The following is a 25,281-nucleotide window of genomic DNA, read 5'->3' on the forward strand; positions in this document are numbered from 1 at the left end:
AGGTAGCAGGGAAAGGAAGGGTTCCCTGGTAGTTGCGAGGCTTATGTAAGTCAAGGGAAAATTAGCAAAGACCAAACTGTTTCTGGTTGCTACTTGGACTTGCACAGCTGGTGTGGCTACCATGGGTACATCTGCTTCTGCCTGAGGTTCAGCAGGGTGTCTAAAAATGTGTGGACAGAATAAACAATTTTACCTTTTTAGCTGTCATTCTTTGCTTGCTTCCAAGTAACCACTGTTTACCAAGAGACAGCTAGTTAGCATAACTACCACTTAAAAATAGGCAGAAAATGTGACAAAAAACAGTCTAGGTCACCTGGCTAAATAGCAAACACCTTCCTTTTTTCCTACCAAATTACTCCCAGTCTTTAGCCAGTTGTTCTGGAGTAACAGATCTTGTAAATACTTTTATTTTCAGTTAACATTTTGGAATAAATACTTCAAAAAAGAAAGCGATTTTCAGAAGCAATTAATACTTTTACAGGCTTGTAACTGAGTTGTGCTGGTGTCATAGGAGAGAAATGCTTGTTCTTTCTCCTTCTGAAATTTAGATGCAAAAGAGGATCCTTTATCAAGTTCAGAGGGATTCTTTCTTCTCTAAACCAGCTAAGAATAGACAGGGATGTCTGTTTCTTTCAATATGCGTAAAGGGTATTAAAAAGTTTGGCCTTTCAGTTGGTCACTGCTGTCACAAAAGGAGAAACATATTGGTTGTCTTTCCACTCAAATGAAAAATTGGTGATTTCACTATGTTTTGTGCTTGCATTTGCCAGGATTTAGAATGATTGTTACTCCAAGTTACTCCTCATTAGTCCAAGGAAAGAGCAGACCAGAAAACTGTTTTCGAGTAATTTTAGGGATTAAAGTTTATTTCGTAAGCACAAGCATCTAAAAAGACACGCTTTCCAGGTGATACAGGCTTTTATGATTGATAAGCCTGTGTGGCTTTCGAAGGACTATTCTTTATGGCAAGCAACACTTCCATTCATGCGTAAGATAGCTGGAAAGCTTCGTGAGACATAAAAACCAACAAATGCATAAATTAAATACAAATAATTAAGTCATTATAAAATGCATTGTAAAAAGAGTCACATAGTTTTAATAGTGGAAATGTAGAAAAGCTCTCATGGGAGTTTAATAAAGCTTTAAACTGACTGCAAATGGAAATAGGGAAGAAAGGATTATAATGCAGAGGAGAATTCAACAATTTCATACAGATGCATTCTTATTTTCAAGGCTGTTTTCTTTTCCATCTTGCTATAATTGGATTGAATTTCTATTGGGTCTTAATCAAACATTTCCATTGATCTCAGCTATTTTTTTTTTTTCTGGGTAAGGAGAGAATACAATAGCAAGATTTGGCCAACTGGGGGGTAATTTCCAGAAAGGACTGAAATATTTGATGCGCGGCAGGGGCTTTTTGTTTGTTTGTTTTGTGACATATGTCTGAATTTGTGAGTAAATGAGCTAAGTAAATACTTTGTGGTGAACAATTTATTGATTAAACTAATAAGATATTCAGCCTATGAATATCTAAACACCTGCCAACAAATTATCTTTAATTAGTTTCAGCTTTCAAAATTGCTCAATGAGATATTTTACATTTTCTAAATCTATAAATCAAGCACAACCTGTAGATTATCGAACGCTTCGTGTTTGAGCTGTGATTGGCTAACTAACTAACTTTAGGTGATTTTTTTAATCAATGTACTGAGACACATCACAGATAAATATGATTTTAGAATTAACTTTTTGAGAAACAAGCAGTACCATGTGACCACAACCAGACTCAGACAGCACTACAAAAGGAACACAAGCATAGCTGAGGGAATTTGTTTATTAATTCATTTATTTACTTAAGAAAATAGTCAGTGGGTATATCTTGCATTATTTGCCTTGCTTTGATTATAACATAATAAAAAGTACATCAATTCAACCTATAAACTGTGCTGTAAATATATGTATTTGCTATATTTGTTAGTTAATTTAACTAATATTAACTAGCATTATGTTAGTTGTTATTAGTTAATTAATATTAGTTAATACTAATATAAGCTGTTGCATTTAACAAAGTAAACAGGAGTTTTTAATTTAAAAGACAGAGAAACCGGGAAATTCAGATGATAAATTGAATTTGGATTTTGAATTTTCTGCCTTTCTGGTACAAAGCTTTTCTAATTATAAACTTCAGACTATACTTGTAGCATAGTTTGTGTTTATTATTTACGAATATTTATCAACATATTCAGAAATCCTTTTTTACAGCTTAGCATGTACATTTCACAGTAATGTTTGATGTTTACAAATCACAGATATACCTAAAATATTCAGCTAAAATAATTATATCATTTTTTTCTTTTCCAGGTTAGGCATCTTTGTGGTTTGGCAGTATTTGAAAACTACTTATATACAGTTAATTCGGATAACCTCAGCATTTTACGAATAAACAGATATAACAGCACTGATGTTCAGTCTCTTGCTAGACTTGACAATGCTAAAGAGATCCGTGCATACCAGAAAAGAACTCAAACAGCAGGTAAGATCAAAATTCCTCTTTCTAGGAAACATAAAACCAGGTATTAGGTGGATGTGTCCTTAAAAAGGTTTTTCCAGCAAAATGTATCAGAAGATGCAGTGAAAATTTGTCACTGCGGCAAAACTCTCTGTTGCTTCTTAATCTGCCCAGTTTTCTATGTGCTTACTGCCAGTTTTCCTGCGTCTCTAAGCTCCTAACACAACTGCTTCCTGAGCGTTCAGCTTGGAGAACCACCAAAGAGCCCCAGTCTGCAAGTTTTCTGGCTCTGCACACTTAACGGTTTCAGAATTTAACACCTTCAAAATTGTTAGATGTCCAATACTGTCCACACGCTTGGCTCTCAGACCTCAGAGATTCCTGGTTTCTCTGGACCAGCTTTTCAGACAGACTGCAAACCTCAAGAGAGCCTCTGTCTTTGGGGTTGCCTAAACAGCATGGAGATGTGGGCAGCTAGCCTGCCTAACTGCCAGCACAGCAACTGGTGAGATAGGAAATTGCTGTTAAGTTTTCCTTGATTTGTATAAATACCATCTTTGCCTTTTGTGAAAGAAATGTTCATTTTCGTCTAGGATGAAAAACTCTTTATAATCCCAGAATTTTTGGTAAAATAGCCATTTCTGAGGTCCTGTATGACTCTAATCATGGATCTTTTTGCACAGTTTCTGCATTCAGAACAGCAGTGTGATTTGTGGGAACTTTGTGCAAAGATAGCAAGATCAAAAATGTTTACAGCGATAACTTTGAGAATTTTTTGATATGACTGATAACAATAAATCCTTGCCGTGACTGCTTGGACAGAAAAGCTGTGTGGTTTAAGCCCAGCTGGCAACTAAGCACCTCGCAGCTGCTCGCTCACTCCCCTCCCTGCCCCAGCGGGATCGGGGGGAGGATTGGAAAAGTAAAAGTGAGAAAGCTCGTGGGTTGAGATAAGAACAGTTTAATAAATGAAATTAAATAAAATAATAATAATAAAAATTGTAATGAAAAGGAAAATAACAATAACAACAAGCAAGAAAGGCAAGTGATGCAAATGAAAACAATTGCTCACCACCCTCCGACCGATGCCCAGCCCAAGCAGTGGTCGCCCGGCCAGCTTTCCCCCTAGTTTATATACTGAGCATGACATCCTATGGTATGGAATATCCCTTTGGTCAGTTGGGGTCAGCTGTCCCGGCTGTGTCCCCTCCCAATTTCTTGTGCACCCCCGGCCTACTCGCTGGTGGGGTGGGGTGAGAAGCAGAAAAGGCCTTGATGCTGTGTAAGCCCTGCTCATAAAACATCCCTGTGTTATCAACACTGTCTCCAGCACAAATCCAAAACACAGCCCCGTACTGGCTACTATGAGGAAAATTAACTCTATCCCAGCCAAAACCAGCACAAAAGCTAATGCATCAATTCTGTTGATCAGCCTCAATGTTATTAAACAGACTGAGTGCTTTTAGAAAAGTTTCTGAAGTGGTTACAAACTCGAAATTGATGTAGACTGCGTGAACTAATTTTCACCCTATAGCTGAGGGCATTGATTTGCAGATGTCAGTGTCTGAAGGAGGCTGCAAAGACTCTCTCCTTGCTATAGGTACCCCTCTTGTACCCCTGAGGGAGTCAGAGAGGTTGAGTAGAGGAGAAACATGAGCACAGTGTAATCTTTTGTTATATCCTGTGATTACTCTGTTCCTCTTGCTCTTTGTTCACTCTACTACTTCTTTTGTTTTGAATGGACGTGCTTGTTGCTTGTCAAGATTTGCTGAAAAGGCTGTCTCACCTTGGTAGATTTTCTGTATACCTTTAACAATATTGACCTTAAACCACATGATTACTTCTTTTTTTAAAAAAAAAACAACTAAAAAGCTTGAGGGAAAGGAGAAAGAAGAGAAAAAAAATTTTTGAGCTAAAATACTGTTGGCCTGTTGTAAGCCAGCTTAGTAAATGTAGCATAGCAAGATAGATTTTGTTTTCTCATCAGACTTACCTTCAAGAGTTTAAAAAAATATATTTGATATACTAGTCTGCTAATTTAGAACTGTGCATTTGAAAATATGAAGTCAAGGGAAAGGAATTCTTTGGCTTCTTCAGCTGGATTTATGTCCCAACTGTACAAATATGGAAAAACACTACAAGGCTCGTTCTGTTCTTTAGTTTCTGCGCAGGCATCTGCCCCAGAAAGCTGCTGTCTAATGGAGTTGAATGAATAGCAAACTGCGTTGTCATGGGGTTCACTCTGTTCTCAGAAAGCCAACCAACCAACCAAATGGACCAAAGCAACAAATAAAAACAGGGAAAAACGTCAGCTATCCCAGGGGAGTGGTGCTTCCAAACGCTGTGCAGAGCTTATTCAAAAACGGGTGATTGCATACAACACAGCAGGGTATGGCTTGATAGCCACAAGATGGCCCTTTGGATTGCCTGTCTGTTTTGGGTATCATCTTAAAAAAACCCCACCTTATTTTGTAGTTATATACTGGGGAAAGATTTATTGTGGCACAAATTCCCTTTTTTCCTGTCTAAACTTTCTACATGCTGATGCATATAATTATCTTGCTTTAAATGGATTTCAATCGTTCTGTTTTTCACTCGACGTAGTCAGAAGCCATGCATGTGAAGTGGACCCATATGGAATGCCAGGGGGATGTTCGCACATCTGTCTGCTCAGCAGCAACTACAAAGCACGGACTTGTCGCTGCAGGACTGGCTTCATCTTGGGGAGTGATGGCAGGTCATGCAAAAGTATGTCATTTAAATCAAAGAGTCTGCCAGCCACTAATATTTCAGGGTATAGTTCTGGGTGTTATTTAACATGCTTATCTATTACAATAGAAATCACATGGGCTGTTTTTGGGTAAAATTTGTTTGCAACGTGTACCTGACATGTATTTATATATTCCTTTCATTCCCTTAAAATTATTTGATTTGGCTTAGGTCATAGAAGTGACAAATTAAACCTGGGATGCTGTTTAATGAATTCTAAAAATTATCACAGGTTTTAATTGGTCTTTCTCTTTCCTTATATACTATGTATTCTCACAGCACCTCAGTACTGAAATGCTGTTAAATAGTTTGTCACTCCTAATTTCTACCCATACAAGCAACTTGTAACTCAGAAGCAGACCATTCATGTGAATAAGTCAAGCAAGATTTTTCTCCTAATACTTTGTGAAAGCAAATTTGATTTGTGTAACTGTGGTTATACCTAACATTAGGTATACCCCATCTGTTGGTCACCTACAGCCAACAGGACAGTCCTCAGTCCTGAATGTTTTGGGCGATACCTATTTTTGCCTGTTTTATTGACCAAATGGCATTCATTTAGTTCAGATGAAAGGCATGCAGTTAGATACTTTGATGGATGCTGGTACATTGATATATTTGACCTCAGTCAAACCTCATATGGTTTTCACTAACAATTCCAGCAAAAAACCTTGAGAGGCATTAGGAAAAGTATGTATCTCAGAGAATTTTAAAAGGTATATTGATAGCAGTAAGCATCTAAGAATATTTATGAGTATCTTTAAGGAAAGAAAATCACCTTACTAAGCTTCAGTTATTTGTAATTAACCTACTTGATTAAATTGTAATTCCCACAAATAGGAAATATTGGTATCTATGTTTTGTATCTCAGTATGAAAGAACAATGTGTGTTGATTTGCTGTGTTCTTTCCCATTTGAAAGAAATTTACTGTAATATTTTGTTTTGCTTGTTTCTGAGAAACTTCAGGTGAAAAAAATGGTGTTTTGTATTTGCTGGAGTTTATGGTCTTGTTAGATTTAATGATTACTTCAGTCATGGTCTACATTACCCTGATAGATCCTAATGAATTGTAAAATTAAATGTCTACAAAGCTACATATGTCCATTTCACAGTAGATGCAAAGTTATTTTGTGATCTAGCATTGCTTTTCAGTGTGAACTTTTATAGAAAAAAATAATTAGATGTAAGCAGCTCACTGAAGTAATTTGTATTTTAATTAAGGTAATGTAATTAGCTAGATTTCTTGAGTTTAGATACCTTCAGAATATATGAAAGTTTAATTTTTGGTATTGAATAACGCGCCTACTTCCCCACTAATTGTGCCAGTTAATTAAACAGTGACATTATGCACTGTAAAGAAGATTAGGCAGCATCAGTTGTTTATGTTTGTAATCTTTCTTTTGCAGGACCAAAGAATGAATTGTTTCTTTTTTATGGGAAGGGACGCCCAGGAATAATACGGGGAATGGACCTGAATACCAAAGTATCTGATGAATACATGATCCCTATAGAAAACTTGGTCAATCCTCGTGCTCTGGACTTCCATGCCGAAACCAATTACATTTACTTTGCTGATACTACCAGTTTCCTAATTGGACGACAGAAAATTGATGGCACGGAGCGAGAAACAATCCTCAAAGATGGTAGGCAATGCTAACTGATAGTGACATTCAGAGAATCTCACTAAGGAGAAGTTGAACTGCCATTTACACATAATTTAAAGCTTTATTTAAATCTCCCACAGAAAACAGACCCAAACTAGACCTTGAACAGAGTTGGAGATACTTCTTTTTTTACAACTTCCTGTTTGTTTTTTTCTGAGTGCAGAAATGTAAAGTTTGGTTAAGTTGCTCTGTTAATTCTCACATTGTCCATTTAAGCTCATACCTGCCAGTGAGTAACTCCTACACCTCCACTGTATTTTTTCAGTAGTTAGATACAATGGATCCATAATGTAGCTCTTTGTAATTGTTCACTGAGCCATCCTGTATCCTTGTGGACTTTATAAGACCTCTTCACTCCAACCTGTGTCACAGTGTGGATTCTGGAGCTTATTCAAGCAGTTTGGCCGAGTGAGACTTCCTGTAGTGCTTGCAAACTCGCTAGAAAAAAAGGAAATGTAGGTGATTTAGCATTGTCTTTCCTGATGCATTTTCCATTGTATATGTGGAAGCAACAGGAAGACTTAAACATTTTTTAGAACCTGAATTAAGATGTTTGTAACATTTACTATGGCAATGAGAGAAAATACCAGCAGTTCTCTAGTTTCTACCTCTCCAACCACACTTCACTCTAGAATCATATCTTGTCATACTAAATGCTGTTTCAGTGATAAAACCTCCAGTTTGTTGACCCATATTTCTTTTTCTTTTATGGACCCTTTTCATGAAAGACTGCTTCAGCAGGAGGTAACAACTGCCTCAGTGGAAATCCATTTTACAGTAATTATTTTCTAGTACTCAAGAAAATAAGCAGTATGAATATTCATCTTGGCCTTCAGAGAGCTTAATATCTTTACTTGTAAATTGAAGCTCAAGACAGTGAAAGTAACTAAAATGCCATTGTTTTAGCACAGGGATTTTCATTCCCTGTCATTCATAACCCATGTTTTAATCCACCTGTCTCAGAGAAGTTATCTCCAGTTTGCAGTGGTATGATGCTGTTTTGGTGTAAGGTCTCCCCACAGACCTCAGAGTCTGGACAAAGATCCCTTCAGCCGTAGTTGCAAGGAATAGATGGCTTTTTACCCTATATTGGTGACTGCTTAATGAAAGGCAGCTGTCTGAGTAAATAATGAATACTCAGCTGTCAATCTGGTAATTCTTCTTTGCACTGCAAATATGGAAATGGATAATATACATCACAGAACTTCCATTGCTGACTTTCTTTTAGTAAACAACACGCATTTCATTTTACAACAAAGTAATCCAAATGTGGAGTAGAGGAAGGAGCAGACAGTAATGTAGATGTCAACATTATAAGGCAGCACCAAGGAGCATGCTTGCTGAAAGGTTCCAAACAGGTTGAGGTTACTCTAATCAAACATGCAAACATGAATAAAACTTGTATACCAAACCAGAAAATTGAGGAGACTTTTTTAAATAATGCTTAACTGGAATTTTCTACTCTTTGTAAGTACAACATTGCAAAAATACCAATGCAATACCAAAAGAATTATGGATTATCCAATGATATGTTATTGGTGGTCCTAATACTTACAAAGACCAAAAAAATGTCACTGTCATTCTCCCTCAACTCCTTCCCCAGAAGCTTATGTTGTTACTTAGAACTTGGTGTGATTTCATAACTTTAAAGTATGCTTAAAGAACACTTGTTAATGTATTTTTCATGATTTAAAAAATTAATATGGCCTCCAGCCATACCACCTCAGCTTTTATTCTTGTCAGCTCTCAAGAACTCAGCAGGGGCAGATTAAATCGTTCCTTGGTGGAAGGCTACTAGAGAAAATCAGGTGTGTCAGGAGATGGTTTAATATTTGCTCTGAACAGCATGCTGCTAACAAACTCTATCTGTGGTAGGTGTCACTTCTCAGATTAGAAGTTGTCATTTTTTGTGACTATCAGGTTTTGCAAGAACAGATATGTTAGCTCAGACAACACTAACTCAGATAATTACAGTTTGCTTACGTGCGAGCCTGATCCTACAAGCTGTTGACTGGGAATTGAGAACTCTGAGCACCTAACACTGCTGGAGTTTGATTTCCCATATAGTTTCAGCTGTGATTTATTCTTCACTTTGGGAAACAAACTGCTGTGTTGTATTGATAACTATTTGACAGTTAAACATAAACTCTGGGGTTTTTTTACTTGTCTTTGTCCCCCTTATGTTGTTTGGGGTTGCTGTGAGCCTTAAAGTGTTATATTATTCACTTGTAAATATTAGCAAAGATGGTCAAGGGCTAACTTTCTGTTTAAACAAGGTCAAAGTAAGTCTGTAAAGATCTTTGGAAGCTGTTCAGCTGGTTGGTATACAGAAGAATTATTTTTTTCACCTGTTTTCATGTTAATCTAGTATTTTAGGCACAATTAGTGTACATGATCTAACTGACATTGAGCTAGGCCATTCTGTACTAAATTACACACTGTGCTTATCTCTTGCATATTTAAAACCAATGTGGGAAATTGTTGCCTCTAGAAATAAGCGTTTTTAAAAATCTTGTATCTATATTCAGTGTATTTGGAACCCACATATTACTGCTGATTGTAAAATTCTGGTAGTATTTCCAGAGTTATAAATGTTAATTTTTCAGTTATTAAGCGAACAATGCTCAAAATGGTATTTTATTCATCTCATCCTTTTTATGTTGAAAGGGCTTCACTGCAGAAAGCCTGGCTTACTGTAGTCAAATCAACTTGTTTAGGCAGAAGGGCAGAATGGCCATTATGTTGTTCCTGTTTACTACTTGATGTGAATCCCACCTAAAAAGTAAGGAATGTATTTAAAGGTTTTAGACAGTTAAATAAAAGTGAACTTTAAACCATAACTTCACAAAAATAATATAAATTGTCTTTATAGGATTGTGCTATAGAATTCTCCTTTACTTTAAAACTTTCTGATATATTTAATATCTAATTAACATGAGTTTTTTTGACTTAGATTGTATTTGGTCCAGAAATGTAGATGCTCGAAAATTACCGCAGAAGGCAGGGTAGCTCAGATATGGTAGCTATTAATAGACTTGGAGCAATATGCTTGTAAATTTTAGGAGGTATCTAGCATTCTAATCTAATATTTAGCTTTGCTGTTGATATTAATATAGTCCATCTTTGGACTGTTTTGTCTCCCAAAGAAGAAAAAAACCCCAACATCTTAATTAAAAAGCTGATCTTATTAGTATAAAAACTGTGCTCAACCCAAAATGTCTAGGTCAGTCAGGATAAAAATAAAATGAGTTTTGAACAAATCACTCCTTCAAGCTTTATTTTAGTCATGTCAGTGTTAAGAATTCTTGAGTTGAACAAAATCTGCTGAGACCCCTCTGAGCCCTAAAGGACTTTTCTTTCATTCCTGAAGCTTGTCTTTGTTGCCTGTTCTGTTCAGCAGTCTTTCTCAGTGAGCCTTGGGCTCCCAGGTCCTTGGTGAGATGCCCTCTTCTTTTCCCTACCATACTTTGCATGTCTCTTCAAGAGAAGTCACTCCAAGACCAAAGGCCGCCCTCCCACTTTCGGAGAGTTCCAGCTGACTCTGACATTGCATTTTTAAAAGAATGTAGCAAAGGCACTGAGAGACAACAAATAAATCTGACAGTGTCCATCAGCCTGGGAGACCTGGGTGAGCTGCCTGGCACTGATCTCACCCGCTCTGACTGATCCACAGTTGTTTTGTACTTTGACTGGATCATTCTTGTCAGACGAGGTGATTGCTGGGTTAGGTATGTCATCGTACTGTTGTTTCATATCCTCCCTCTGGAGAGTGAATTTTGACACCATTGCTTCCTTCAAGCTTTTTAGATCACAAGGAAAAATAGGTTCCCAAAAGTATAGTAATGCTTAGGTGTATCAGAAATACAGATAAAAATGTTAAACACATTTTGGAAAACCCCTTAGCATATGTCACTTTTTTCCCCCCATAAGTTTCTCATCCAAGTGTAATTAAAATCCTAAAAATTTCATAAAATTTAAATATAAAAATCCTTAAAATTTTGTAAAAATAGGGAGAGGTGGTATCAAGGACTGATGATTTGGAAGTTCACTCTTTATTGATTTCTGCAGCTGGGCATAGCAATGTGAACGCAGAAATTGTGAAATGGAATTATAATGGAAGAGAAGAAAAAATGTCACTATTCTTCAGCTAAGTAGTCAAAAAACTAAGGAACACATGAATACAAAAGTAGTCAGGCTTCAATTGTTCCCGTGTTCAAAGAACTACACATTTAGAAATGGCCATTGGAGATGTTATTTACCCTTAATTCCTGTTACTGTTCAGGTCACTGCAGGTGGTAGATTATACTTGGCAGTTCAAGGGTTAAAGAAGAAAAACAACAAACAAAACCTACCAAGTGTAAAATACATCACAGCTTTATGTATATCTCCATGAGTGTTTAATTTAACATAATCAATATGCATGGGATAGGATGATTACACTTCTGGAATTATAGACAGCATTAAAGCTAGAAAGAACCTCTAGTTTGAATCCTGAACTATTCTAAACCTTGTTAACTTCAAGACAAGAAAACTCATTTCTCAATTGCTTTCATATATAATTCTATGTTTTTGACAAGAATTGCTTTCATGTTAAAAAAAAAAAAAATCTCATCTGCATATTTACTCATCTGTGCTGTTTGTCCACTGCTATTGTGCACAGACAGTGGATACTGGTAAGGGAAAACAGCAGTGTTAAAAATATTACATGGCTGTCATGCTATGACTTTCAGTAGCCACCAGCTTCTTTTAATTTTCTGTTTTTAAACATTGAAAGCATACCAACTGAAATATCTCTCTTAATAAGGGGATCCTTGTTATTTTTAAATTTTAGTATACAGTGTGAGTTTATATCATTGTCTTAATATACTTCAACGTTATATTTAAAAGTATTTTGCTTTTTTTAAAGGAAATAGTTACAAAATTAAGAAAAAATGAAACATTTTGCAATGACAAGGTACTTGAAAACATTAGAGCTCTGCTAACTTGATAGGGGATATGGTGATATTGCAGTCACTAAAAAATACTGTTCAAAAATGCTCTGAAGTAATTCATCATGTTCCAGTGCTATTGAGATTGTAACGGCACCTTTTATAGATGCTGTTATTGCATTCAAGTGTATAAAAAGCTCAATATTTCATTTATTGGGTACAACTGTTATATTTTATCTTAACATGGTACGTCACCAACAATACATTATCTATGGGTTATAGGAAGCAGAAAGTTTTCTGTACAGCACTAAATAAGTTATGTAGAGTGTGACTTGGTAAAAGAGCTTTGCATTCCCATCCATCACAGAGAATTTTACTGGTTTCTTGTAGGGAATTAGATTATTAGAGTCATAGTCAGTAAAGTTGTTTGGACTCTAAAAAATATTATAGCTTGTCCCAAGGAAAACAAATCTGATAGGTTGCAGAAACTTTGTAGATATGCTGAAGTTATGAATGTTAGCAAGTAAGACCTTTCCATTAGTACTTACTGATTGTATTACGGGGAGGCATCTTGGTGGAGAAATCTGAGGGAAGACTTAGATGACGGAACACAGCACCACTGCACGATGCTGTTGCGGTAACAATGACTCTGATAACAACTTGAAATGTCCCAAACCAGCACTTCAGGAGTTCATGTGAAGTCACTGTCTGGAAAGCTGACAGTTAAATTACGTATGTCTGGCAGCACAGTTCAAATAGTAAACAGTTGTCTTCAGTTTAGCAGATTTTCGCAGGCATAGCTGGTGTAAATGAGATTTAAGTAGGATCAGTGATTTTGTCACATCAGCATTTCTTAAAAAACTCATGATTTTTTTTATATACTTTCCAATAAAAATCTCTCTGCATCATACTTGTTCTGAGAAAATCTTTCAAAAAAACGCCAGTGTTGATCAGAAAATCACGTCAACACTGGTGATAAAGAATGAATCTGATGAAAGCTTGGGTCTAGGTGGCATTACTGGTGTAAATGTGAACAGAAAAAGCAATTTACATTCCTTTTTTTGGATTATTTCTGTCATGAAATTGTACTGTAGGATTGTATATGCAAGCATGACAGACAAGTAATACAATCCATATTGTCAAGAAGCATTGTTGTAAGGAAGGGGGGCTTTTAGTGTGGTTTTTCCCCTCCACCCTTTTTTTTTTTACCTTTTCAACCATACTGACCTTCATTTTTATCACAGCAAAGGGAGGCACCAATTTGGTGCTGTGAATTCTCAGGCTCAGTGGAAACACTGGAGTCACAGGTATTACACTGTTACCTCGTTATCTTTTTTAAACCAGGTGCATGCACTGGCTGCCTGTGACAAGATACCAAACAAGGTAACTGTAAAATGAGTGTTTCCACCCCAAGTTTTACCTCAGAAGGGATACTAAAACAAAAAAATCACGGCTTCCTCAGCTTTAGGAAGGTGATGGGAGGCAGCAGCAGGTAACTCAGCCCTCTGAGGCGCCGCTGCTGGGTGCCACATTTTGGCGCCAACCACCCCGGTCTGGTCAGGACCGGTCCCAGCCGCCTCTGAGGGAACAGCCAGTCAAAGGGCTGGTGCGTGTGTCAGGGGGTTTTGTGGGCGCTGCGGGGCCGGGGCTGCCTGGGAAGCGGCGTGGAGAGGTGGCGCGGCACTGCGCTGTGTGAGCTGAACCAAGCTCCTCAGGAGGGGCTGGGGCTGCCAAGCTGAGCTGGGGAGTCGAGCCCAAGGGCTCAGCTGCAGTAAGGGCCTGCTAACAGGGCTGCTAATGAATGCTCCAAGCTGGACACAGGCTCTGCCTTGGAGGTAGCAGCCACTGGGCCTGTTACAGGGTGCAAGCCGAGCTGCTGCCGGCGCAGACCCAGGAGGGTTTGGGCCTGTGCTACTTGTAAACACTGCCCTGTGCTCAGGAGGGCTTCGATGTTGGCTGGTGGAGGGGTGTATGGAGCAGTGGCTCCATCCTGCCCAGAGAAATGCTACCCCATTTTCCCCAGTCTCTCTAAGGAGTAAATGGCAGGTGCTTGGGCTGCTAGAGCATGTTAACAGGTGAGGGAGAGGCACCAGAAAAGGTGATGGTCACCAATGTCGTCGCCCAAGCTCCATCACTCCCCTCTGTATTAACACCCCTCTGGTATTGCCTGAGAAATGGTGGGCTGGGCTCATCCTGTAGATGAGGAGTGACCACACTGGGAGGAGCATGCCAGAGGGCCAGTGTAAGGCCAGCTGCGTGATGAAGGGTGATGCCTAAAGTCAGGTAGTGCCTCAACCTTCACGACACTACAAAGGCCGGGAGAGAATGACTGGAAATTTTCTGTATTCCACCCCGTGCGCTTGGACTTTGAGATCTTTCTGAAAGAAAAGGGAAAGGGTATGATGGAAGAGAGATGGAAAACCTTTTGGAGACCTTATGCTGTCAGTTAAGGAATTGGGATCATGTGGGGAGAAAGCAGAGCTCAGTTAGTGTTACAAGTTGTTAGGTAAGCTTGAGGGAGAACTTGTTGCTTGGGGAATTGTTTTACTGCTTCTCAAATGGGAAAACCTCCACACTGTATGGAATGAACATTGTTGACTTGTTTTGGTTCTGGATGGAGCCCTACCGCTGTCAAACTCATGATGCCATTGCTACATCCAATGGTAACCTTGCTCTTAGCTCGTGTACTGCCTACTATGTTAATAGCTTGCTCATATACTTAGCTGTGGAGAATAACTTGGACTGTTGTGATGTTCTTCCTTAGGTGTTTTGCAAGGTCAAGGGACAATGGAACAAATGTAAATTGAATGCCCATTTTGCTTATTTTTTAATAAGAATGAAACTTGCCATTTGGGTAAAAGCAAGATAATTTAGAGTATTACAGCTGATCCTGGAAGCTGTTTCTGACTTGAGTGATACCGCTATTTAAAATTAAGTAGGGTTTTGTTAAGTAGAGATTTGCCCAGGGCCAGCGATGATTAACACAGGAAGACTTATGGTTTAATACACAAGTTTTATGACCAGTCCTTGTCTTTTGTAGGTTGTTTTCAGCAAAGACTAATTCTGACAGATGCAGCAAATATCATTCAGATTCAAGGAAATAATATAATTTAGCTATATGGACCATATATTGTCCATTGTTTCTACTAATGGATAATCTTAGAACTTAAACATATAATAACAATCTCTTATTACTGTCTTCTGTCTCTCAACAGATCTTGATAATGTAGAAGGCATAGCAGTGGACTGGATTGGAAATAATCTTTATTGGACAAATGATGGCCACAGGAAAACAATTGCTGTAGCCAGACTGGAAAAAGCTGCTCAGAGTAGAAAAACTTTGTTGGAGGGAGACATGTCCCACCCTAGAGGAATTGTTGTGGATCCTGTCAATGGGTATGAAGTAGACTAATTTATGTTGTTTAATGATTGTCTTTATAGTATAAATATAGGATTGAATTTTGCTTAGGATGGGGTTTGTAGAGTCATGTAGTAGTCTGTACTTCTACAGTAGTCTATAGTGTCTGTAATTGCTGTCCAGCATTCTTGCCTGAAGCCTTCAGAAGAATGTGTATGCCCAGACACCATTGAACGTATATCTAGTTAATCTGCGTGTGATTCACGTTTTTCCTCAAACAAATTGAGTGTATCAGACCTGTATGTATTTTTAATACTAAACGAATTTCATAATACTGTCTTATTTCTCTCTTTGTAAGTCTCGATTTCTGAAGATAATTATAACCATATCCTTGTATACATTGGTTTACAAAACTAAGTGAGGCAGGTACTTTTCATTATTTACTAGCATAATTAATTGTGATAGGCTGCATAATAAAAAGAATATTATATTAGTGTGGTATAGTTGTGGTTTACCTAAAAATTCACTGTTACATTTATTCAGGGAATTGTCACTGGAGAGTGATGTAGGCAGGTAATTCTGGTGTGGCTGGATTGATTGCTGTTTTCCTAGTACTAAAATGTATTTACACTATCAGGTTTTCACTTTTGAGCTTGAGGAATGGAAGTGGCTGTGGAAAGGCTACAATTAATTAAGGTCAGATAGTAAGGATGTAAAATCAGACCACAAACCATAACCATACCTACAATTACTGTGTTAAATTTTCCAGCTCAGTAAATGCATGGCACAGGAAATAGTGTATGAAGATATATTGTCTGAAAAGGGCTATTATATAAAACACTTTAATAATAAAATAGTGTGCCCTTCATTATTATACTTTCATGGGAGCTTTTCCTGAGGGATAGCATTTATTATGGCATTTTAATTATGTTTAGAAAATATTAGTCTTGATTTAACCAATGTAGAAGCACTAGCTGCTATTTTGAGATACAATTAAAGCACATTAATGTAAATGTCTGTTACTGTAAGCATGTTTTAGCTTATGTCATGATAACTAGAATAAGTACAGACAAAAAGTTAATGGATAAAAGCTCAGTAATTGCTGTTGAGCAGTCATGTAAATATTTGTAAAACATATTTTGTCTTCCAATAAAAAAATACCATACTGACCTGCATCTCTGCCTGAGCTTTAGGGTGCACGCAGGTTTTATAATTCTGTGATTAAACCTAGCCTTATTTGAGTCAAACATGCAAGGAAGTTTATAAGCCTCATGGATCAAAAATTGGTTAATATTCTTAGCAAATATTTACAAAATACTAAAAGAACCCAAAATAACCTTCTTGTGGGTGACTTGGAAAAGACAGAAAAGAAACAGAAAAGGTGTATTTGCATATCTGTAAACCTGTGTAATGATGGTGCAATTTTTTCTTTCTTTTCCAGTTTCTTATATAAAACCAAATTGATCAAATTATGCTTGTACATAAAAGTGTATTTGAATAAAATTTTTGATGAGTAGATTTGGCATCATTTGCACAGATTTGATAACAAAACTGGTTTTCACTTCAGTCTTTCATTCCTATATAAATTCAGAATTTAAATTCCAGGACTTTATTCTTCGAAGTACAGTCAGGTTAAGTGGGTTAGGATCACACAAGTTATTTCAGAAACATAAATCTGGTGAAATCAAAGGTGAGGCATGTAAATACCAAATAAATCATGACAATTTTAACAAGTAGGATCCATTTAAGATCCATATGATGTTTTTCCTCTGTTTAATGCTTAATAATTGAAATCCTACATTTGACTTTAAAAATAAATATCTACTATCTAGTAAATGCTTTCAGCATGTTGAAGTCATCGTGCATCATATGATCTGAAATGCTGTTTAGATGCTTCATAGATTACATACAGGCTTCTGTGTGTTTCTTCCTATGAACCCGTTTTTCCTTTGGGGGAAAGAAAAAGTAAGAAAAAAGAGAAAAGTGGTGTTCCTTAGCATATTTGCTACCCTCTGATTTTGTGTAAGTTCAAGTTCTGTAATTTAAATTGTTGACATCAGAGTTGTCACCAGCAAATTCTGTAATAAAATATGATAATCAGATTAACTCAATAAGGAAAAAAACCCAACATAGGGTGTGTTCTGTAATGTCCAGTAGAGAACGGTTCAGAGAACTTGTCTGAGCTAATACTTTTAAATGACTTATTACAATGCTTGCTTAATTTTTCCAAAGTAGCATAGGTACTTATTTTTCAGAGTTGTTTTGTGTATCTACATTGCTGCACTATAAACCATAAAACTATGCTAAAATTGCCTACCAGATATTTTTCAAATAATTTTTATAGCCATCTATCTTTCTAAACATTTTTGTGAGGGACAGAGTGCTCATAATAGTTTTTTGAGTAATTTAGCTGTTTTCATGTGGGATGTGAAGTTCACAGAATGTCAAGGTTATCCTGTAGCTATTAAACTAGAGTGCAATTAATTCATATATTGCTGCTTTTTTGATAATATTAAGCATAATAAAAGGCAGATTTGCATCATAAAGGCAAATTAGACTTGGCCAAAAAGAAAGCAGTAAAGCTTGAACTTTGACAAAGTTAATAAAATTTCTGGGTTTAAAAAAAAAAAAATCATAATTCTGGTGTGATTGAATAAGGTCTTAAACAATTCTTTCACTTCCCATGTCAGCTAGCCCATTTGGTATTCATGTAATTCATTACAATATGAGCAAAACACTGTAAGTCTCATTTCAGCAGCATTCAGTACACAGGGAAAGTAAATATAGTTGAAGAGATAGCAGTAGAAAGAAACACACAAACATCAAAATCGCTTTGGCTTGTGGATATGCTGTTGTGAACTTCTGCTAAAAGTCTACAGTATAATTCAGATTATTAAAATGGTATCTGAATGTTCATTTTTATAATTTTATAGCTGGATGTATTGGACAGACTGGGAAGAAGATGAAATAGATGACAGTGTGGGAAGAATTGAGAAGGCATGGATGGATGGCTACAGTCGGCAGATTTTTGTAACATCAAAGATGCTATGGCCAAATGGTTTAACTCTGGACTATCATGCCAATGTGTTATACTGGTGTGACGCCTATTATGATCACATTGAAAGGATATTTTTGAATGGAACTGACAGAAAGGTAAAAGAAAAATACTGCTGTTTTGCCACAGGCATGCTCTTTCTCTGGATTTTATTGTGTTATGTTAAAAGTACTTTCCAAGCTTTTTAAAGTCTGCATAACCCTGCGGCATGTCCAGTGTCATCTCTGTTGAAACAAGCGATGTTGGCAGTCTCCTATAAGAGACTACAATACAGCTTAAAATTTTCATCTTTAGAAAGTGACACAAAAGTTGATTTTTATTTTTTTTACTGTTTTTCTCATGTGGCAATGAGTTACATTTTGATTGAGCCACAAAGCTACAAAGAGCTTTTAAGTAGAAAAAAAGCCTTCTCTTGGCTCTGCCAGAGAGAGGCTTTCATTTAGCTTCACTGGGTAAGCTGCTTTTGATGAATCTTAGCACCCTGTTTGAGCATTTGTGGTAATATGCAGAGAGGAAGCACTCACCAAGTGCAGCTGAAGATGGAGAGCGCTTGGTTTAGTTGTTACTAATGGCTATACTAGCTAGATACAAGTCTGTATAGAAGTTCTGTGTTGTTCTGTAGAAGTAAGAAGCGCAGAACAGACATCTGGAAAATGGAGTCTGGATATCTGGAGTCTGATAATTTGGGGAAGGTTTAGCATCTGCTTCATAAAATCAGTACCCTGACACCTGAAACTTCACTGTTAATTGGGAATGGCGGAGCATTAAGTCCTTCTGTGGGAGGATTTTGTCACAAAATGTACATGTTTGTGACTCCGCGTTTATCCTTCACTCATGATTCCCTCCGTATGATGGCCTTGATAGGACCAAGTCACAGATCTCTACTACTGAAAGTAGTAACTGTAGACATAGTCCTCCCTGAAACTCATCCCTGTACAAGCTTTTAAAATCCTTTATATTTAGTGATCTCTTATTAAGCCTGTACTAATGCTGTAGTGTTGCAGTTTGTCATAATGGCAAGGTCAGCATTTACATTTAGCGCTTCTACTTTTGCTCCAAATCCATTATGGTCCTGCAATGGAGGGGAGAAGAGGGTAAGCACATTGGCAGAGAAACATTTTTTTAATTAGAGATTCTTGTCTTACTAGCAATGCTAGACTTCCTGAGAAGTTCCTGGACAGAACAGGTCTAGGAAGGTTAAATACAGCTGGCATGGATTACTAGTGAGAACTGCTGGTTTTGCCTCCCACCAGAACTGGTGAATAATAAGAAGCACCTGTCTTTACAGGTCTTATTTTGAAGTGTCACAGAATGGTTCTGGTTTTTTAAAAAGTGTTTTTCTATAATTCTGACTTAAATAAAATGCATAGCCATTTGAATAAAATTTACATAGCCAAAAATAAATAGAAGATACTTGCTTTTGATGCTGAATAATTTGTTCTTTATTATAGGATATCTTGGTCAAAATATAACTGGGTCAGTAGCATCTTTAATTCTGTGAGTGTGAGTATAGTGAAGATCTCGGGGGGGTGGGGAAGTCCTACAAAAATTCCAGCAGTAGGTGCGGGATGATTGACTGATGGATTAATATTTATCAATAGCAGTTAACTGAGATGAGGAGGTCTGACCAAAAGAATTCCGAGCTCCAAAAGCAAATTTGAAGGGCAAAAGGGGGTGATGTTTGTCACCTCAAAGTAATTGTGTTTTAGTTGGCTTTATCTCCTTGTTTTCTTGGGTTTGTGTCTCTAAATAGAGACAAGGTAGGGCATCCCTTCTTTCTAGAGGCAAGATAGAAATACACTGTTGGGCGTTAGTTCAAGCAAGGACTCCAGCCAGCAGAAGACGACTGGAACTTAGTCATTCCAAACTGCAACTGCTTTGATGAAGTATAAAGGCAGGGCTCCCAAAAGTAGATGATTTAAGAGTTCTGCAGTTCCCTATGTCTTTTTAAAGTAAATCATTTGATTTATTGTAATTTACTTGATGGTAAGCTTAGACTCTTTTTAAAGTTTCGTTTTCTATTCTGTAGGGATTGAGAATATTTTTAAACTGTTCCTGTTTATCAGACAGCTCTTGTGTAGTGGTAGTTGCAGTTCTTGTGAAAGAGTCTTGAAACTGGAGCTATAGCAAATGACGTGGTTTTAGAACATTTCTGCAGCCAATAAAATAAAGACAAGATTTGGGGTGTAATTTGTAGTTTTATGTGAGTTAATAAACCAGAAGTAGAAGGTGCATGGAAGAAAGTTTGTGGTATTTTGGGAACAAACTGGCATGGTTTTTTGTTTGTTTTTTAAAGTTATCACAACGCAAACTAGAGAGGAAGTTCACAGAAATAAATAAGCAATCTCTGCACTTTACTTCACACTCAACAAAAATAAGCAACTCGTAACACTATTCTTTGCTTTAAAAGACGCAGATGTTTGATATACTTGACAGATACTCAAAGTTACATGAAGAACCATGCTTCCTTGCTAGGGGAGAAGGTGGTATTTATGGAACATAATGACTGCGTGGCTACCTACATTCCTCTGCATTATCTGACAGGGAACACTTAAAATGAATTTATATGAAGTTTTGAAGTTAGATATTGGTGCTGGTACATAGAGCGGCTTTACACTCTTTATTTGATTTTATTGCATTAAGTCTTTATGTTTGGGCGCAGTGCTTGTCTCAGGTTTCCTATTTCCCGTTTTATGTTCTCTGCAGTGTATGCAAAGAAAAATTAATAATTATTTTAACCTTGGTAATGCTCATCTACCACTAATTAATTGCAGGTAGTCTACAATGGAAAAGATTTGAATCATCCTTTTGGACTATCACATCACGGAAATTATATTTACTGGACAGATTATATGAATGGGTCAATTTTCCAGTTGGATCTGGTTACAAGGAATGTGACACTGTTAAGAAGTGAGAGACCACCTTTGTTTGGGCTCCAGATTTATGATCCACGTAAACAACAAGGTATTTAGAACATACATTTTCTCCAAAGGTCGGTTATGAAAGGGTATTTTCCCGTACAGTCTCCTAGTGTTTTGAGGTGACTAGATGAACAACAATAGAAAAGAAAATACAACTCTTGGCATGCAAAAGATACTTTCCAATGTTTCAATCCATTGATGTTGGAACTGATCATCTCATACTTACTAGAAAGTGACTCGTAGTATTATACCTGTCTGAATTTCTTCTGTGTATTTACACTGCCTTTATTGCCATTTTTCTTGTGTGTCAAAGAGATACTGTGAAAGTATAAAATATAATCGATAATATATACACATTGGCTCATAGACATAAAATAGATTATTGTATTTACCTTTTCTTAAATAAGATCGTAGATCCTGTCTGTCTTTTCCTTTTTGTAATTTTCTGCCCCATCTTGGTCTACATCAGCACCGCATGACTTAATCTCCTGAAAGTACATGGTGCTGTTACACAGAATCAGAATAAGTGGCCTTTGAGAGTGGTGGAAAAATCTGTAATTGTTGTTACTTATATAGATAGAGAAATGAGATAAAGGCCATAGGTTTGCATGGGTGGAGTTTAGACATGTAGAGGTGGTGCTTGGGGACATGGTTTAGTGAGGTGGTCTTGGCAGTGCTAAGGCTAATGGTTGGACTTGATGATCTTAAAGGTTCTTTCCAACCTAAACAATTCTATGATTCTATGAGTCTATGAAAATACAACTGCTACTATACAGGTAAATTTACAAATGTATTTTACTGAAACTTTGGAATCCATTTACTGCATACAGTGTTCAGATGAGTTGAATATTTGCTTTCTTTAATGAAAACAGTTCTGCTTAATGTCTGCTACCAAACATAAAACTGAACATCAGGAATTAGTATAAATAAAATACTGTTTAAAAGATAACCATTGTAAATATTCATGTCTATAGATCTCATTAATTTCTATAGATCATCATTTTTAACATGTACATGTAGAATGTTTCCAGTTCAACAGTTCCTATGTAAAATAGGAAGATGTTGGCAGTCCTGCTACATTTGATGCTGTACATGAACCGAAAAAGTAACAAAACATAAATTTCACCATTTATCCGAGTACTACCTAGTACAGATAGAATGGTAAAATGTGCTTGTTAAAACAGTGATTTTTTTTTTTAAAAAAAGTTTACAGGACCTATTATGAGTACTTTGTCCCTGTGCATAAAGCCCAATTTTATTTTTGCAGTATCATCACCTTCAGATCTGGATGTGGGTACAGTGTCTTGTTCATGTCTATTCTTAGCGCTTGGAAGATTTGACTGTGTCTCTATCGTTTGTAGTCAATGAATGGCTTGGAGAGCAGCTGATAAAATTAGCACAGAATGGAGAGAATCAAAACATCAGAAAAAATAGTTAGCACTCATAGATACAGAGAAAATATTTAGTCTTTATATTGTTATAGGCATATATCTATATGCTAAGTGTGTATATGCACGTTTCTCTGTATACAGAAATGATACATGTATATATGAAAATAAAGTATAGTGGATATTTTCCCTATATATACTGACTAAAAATCTTGCATAGGTTTATTTCAGAGGTTTTATATACCATACATACTAAAAAAATTTTATTGTTTTTCTTCCATCTAGTCTTACCATTTTTTTCCATCCAGCAAAAAAACAACTGGTGGTTTACAAAGAGAAGAAACAGTTTAGTTTTAAAAATGGTGGTAAAGTATAAAATGGGAAGTGCATATGTGTATAGGCGAAATAATTGGCATGTAATATCTGCATGTATAGGGTTGTTTAATTTTATGTTGCATTTTAAAATTTACTAATTTTGAAGACTTAGATATGTAGTTTCTTTGGAGAAGACAAAGACTTCTACCTAAAAGTACATCTTCCAGTTTCTTTTTCCTTGGGAAAAGCACTTTGTCTCACTTATGTCACTAATGTCTCACTTAACCATCTGAGGCCCTACTGAAAAGCCTAGTGATTTTTCTTACAGTAGGTTAATATGAAGTTTTCCCTTTCTTGATAAATAATATTTTTATATGTCCAGATAGGCTTTCTTAGGGAAAGCCATTGAGATTAATACTTGATTATGCAGTGCTGAGGTCCAGACAGCCAGCTTTTAATTGGTTATATGAGTATGGAGGCAATGTTGAAAGTTTCTCCTTTCTGATACTGTAACACCTAAATTTTCAATACCTAAACTAGCCTGTAGTATGTCAAAGTCATTGTAACAGTGCGTCTCTTGTCACAGATGCTTTTCAGGGACTTTCACTTCCAAAGTCATGTAAAAACATAGTGTGTTTGGGGTTTTTTGTTGGGTTTGGGTTTTTTTTAATGCAAAATCTGCCCCCAAATCTACCCTCAAGTTGGCCAAATTTCAGAATACTTTGAACTGTGTCTGCTAAGAGAAGCTGTGGTGATTGCTTTAAATGCTTACTACTTCTGCTTTACTCAGTACTCAGAAAGTTCCTCTGTTTTTTTAAAAAAAGGAAATTTAAAAATGAATGCAATTGCTATTAGCTTCCAAATAAGCTAACACCAGCAACAGAAGACTGAAATATTACCTCTTAGACATTTTTGGCTGAATAAGCTTAAATCTTGAGAAAGAGAGTTTGGCTCAGTAATGCATTCTTTGTTTGAAATTGCAATTGGAATTTTGTTAAGCTAACTGGAGCCTTTAGGATCTTCCCTTTTTGTCGTGCTCAGTGAGGTAGATCTTGCATTTTTCCTTGTCACCTTTTTTTTGGTATGTTTCTTCTAAAAGAGCAAGATCAAGGCTGAATCATGTGGTACAGAGAAAACCATAATAGTTCATATTATGGTATGAGTTGTATTTTATAGCTTATGCGCACATACCTTAGAAACATTTGGCTCTGATATTTTGAGGTTACTGTTTTGATGCTGTCGTTATTGTCACTGCACAAGCAGAAACCATGTCAAGTCGTTTTGGCATAGTTGAATTGAGACTGGCATTTTTATTAGGAGGCCTTTTACAGGATACTTGATTGTGCCAGTCCTGCTTTGCTTAGTACTATGGGTAGCGACATTAAGCTTCTTTTGTTATCTCCTTAAGAAGAGGTGCTTTTCACTCTTTGTGTCTCATGAGGCATGATCCTCTTGCAGAGGAACGTTTTTTTCTTTCTTTCAGAGATTACAATTCATCTTACTTTCTTAGGCATAGTCTTTGGGTCTGTGTGCTTCAGGAATACCTTAAAAAATGGGGAGATGGCGGGGAGCATAGACATCATAGGAATGGGATTTACAGTCAGCATATGAAACTGCCAAGACCTGTGGTATTTCCACTGCTATGAAAGGGGAGATTGCTATTCATATGTAAGTAATTCTTGTGTAAGTCCATTTACAGCAGTTAAAATAGCCTCTGTTGAAATCAGCTGATAGTTTAACTCCTCAGATTGCAAAGAACTGCTTGAACCCCAGGCTGCTGCTCTTCATAAGTGTAGTATGATCCTAAAAGTAGGCTTACACAAATTTAACAGTACTTTGAGTTAGGTTTATGGGAAGGTACAAACATAAACGAATACTCATGAAAACATAGAAGTACAATAATTTCTAAGCAGCAATAAATACTTCACAGTATCTTTTAAATTAAACGATTAAATAAATGCATATGGTTTCCATATATATATATATATTTTTTTTTTCCTGAGAAAAATGACTGAGATGCAACTACCTTGTTGGTTTAGCTCTGGCCTAATTTTTAGCAAATTAAAATGGAATCAGCCTAATTTAATCATATGCAAGTGGCAGGGCAGCAGCTGTTTTAAAAGCTAGCAAAAATATGAAAACTATGATAATAGCTTTGCAAGTAGATTTAAAATTTTGGGAATATTTTAAGAACACCCATATAAAATAGCTATTATGAACAGCAGTTGAGGAAATTGGATTTCATAAGCATTTGGTGGCTAAATGAGTTCCACAGCTTACTCAGTAAAGAGACTTAACCTTTTTGTTGTACTGCATTTCAGGAGACATTTTAGCCTAGGAGTCTCATCAGCAAGACTGATGGAACTGAAGGTC

At 36.7% G+C, this 25,281-nt stretch overlaps 1 protein-coding gene across 1 annotated transcript in view; it reads left to right on the plus strand.

Annotated features, from left to right (window-relative positions):
- Positions 1–25,281, plus strand: part of LRP1B (LDL receptor related protein 1B) — a 587,356-nt gene that overhangs the window by 282,365 nt on the left and 279,710 nt on the right. Inside the window, exons 8-13 of the mRNA XM_059820081.1 lie at positions 2,362–2,533; positions 5,114–5,257; positions 6,686–6,922; positions 15,087–15,267; positions 18,163–18,382; positions 21,059–21,248. Coding sequence (XP_059676064.1) covers positions 2,362–2,533; positions 5,114–5,257; positions 6,686–6,922; positions 15,087–15,267; positions 18,163–18,382; positions 21,059–21,248 — 1,144 coding nt within the window. The remainder of the gene's footprint in view (positions 1–2,361; positions 2,534–5,113; positions 5,258–6,685; positions 6,923–15,086; positions 15,268–18,162; positions 18,383–21,058; positions 21,249–25,281) is intronic.

Source organism: Gavia stellata, chromosome 8, assembly GCF_030936135.1.
Source record: "Gavia stellata isolate bGavSte3 chromosome 8, bGavSte3.hap2, whole genome shotgun sequence".
Lineage (NCBI taxonomy): Eukaryota > Metazoa > Chordata > Aves > Gaviiformes > Gaviidae > Gavia > Gavia stellata.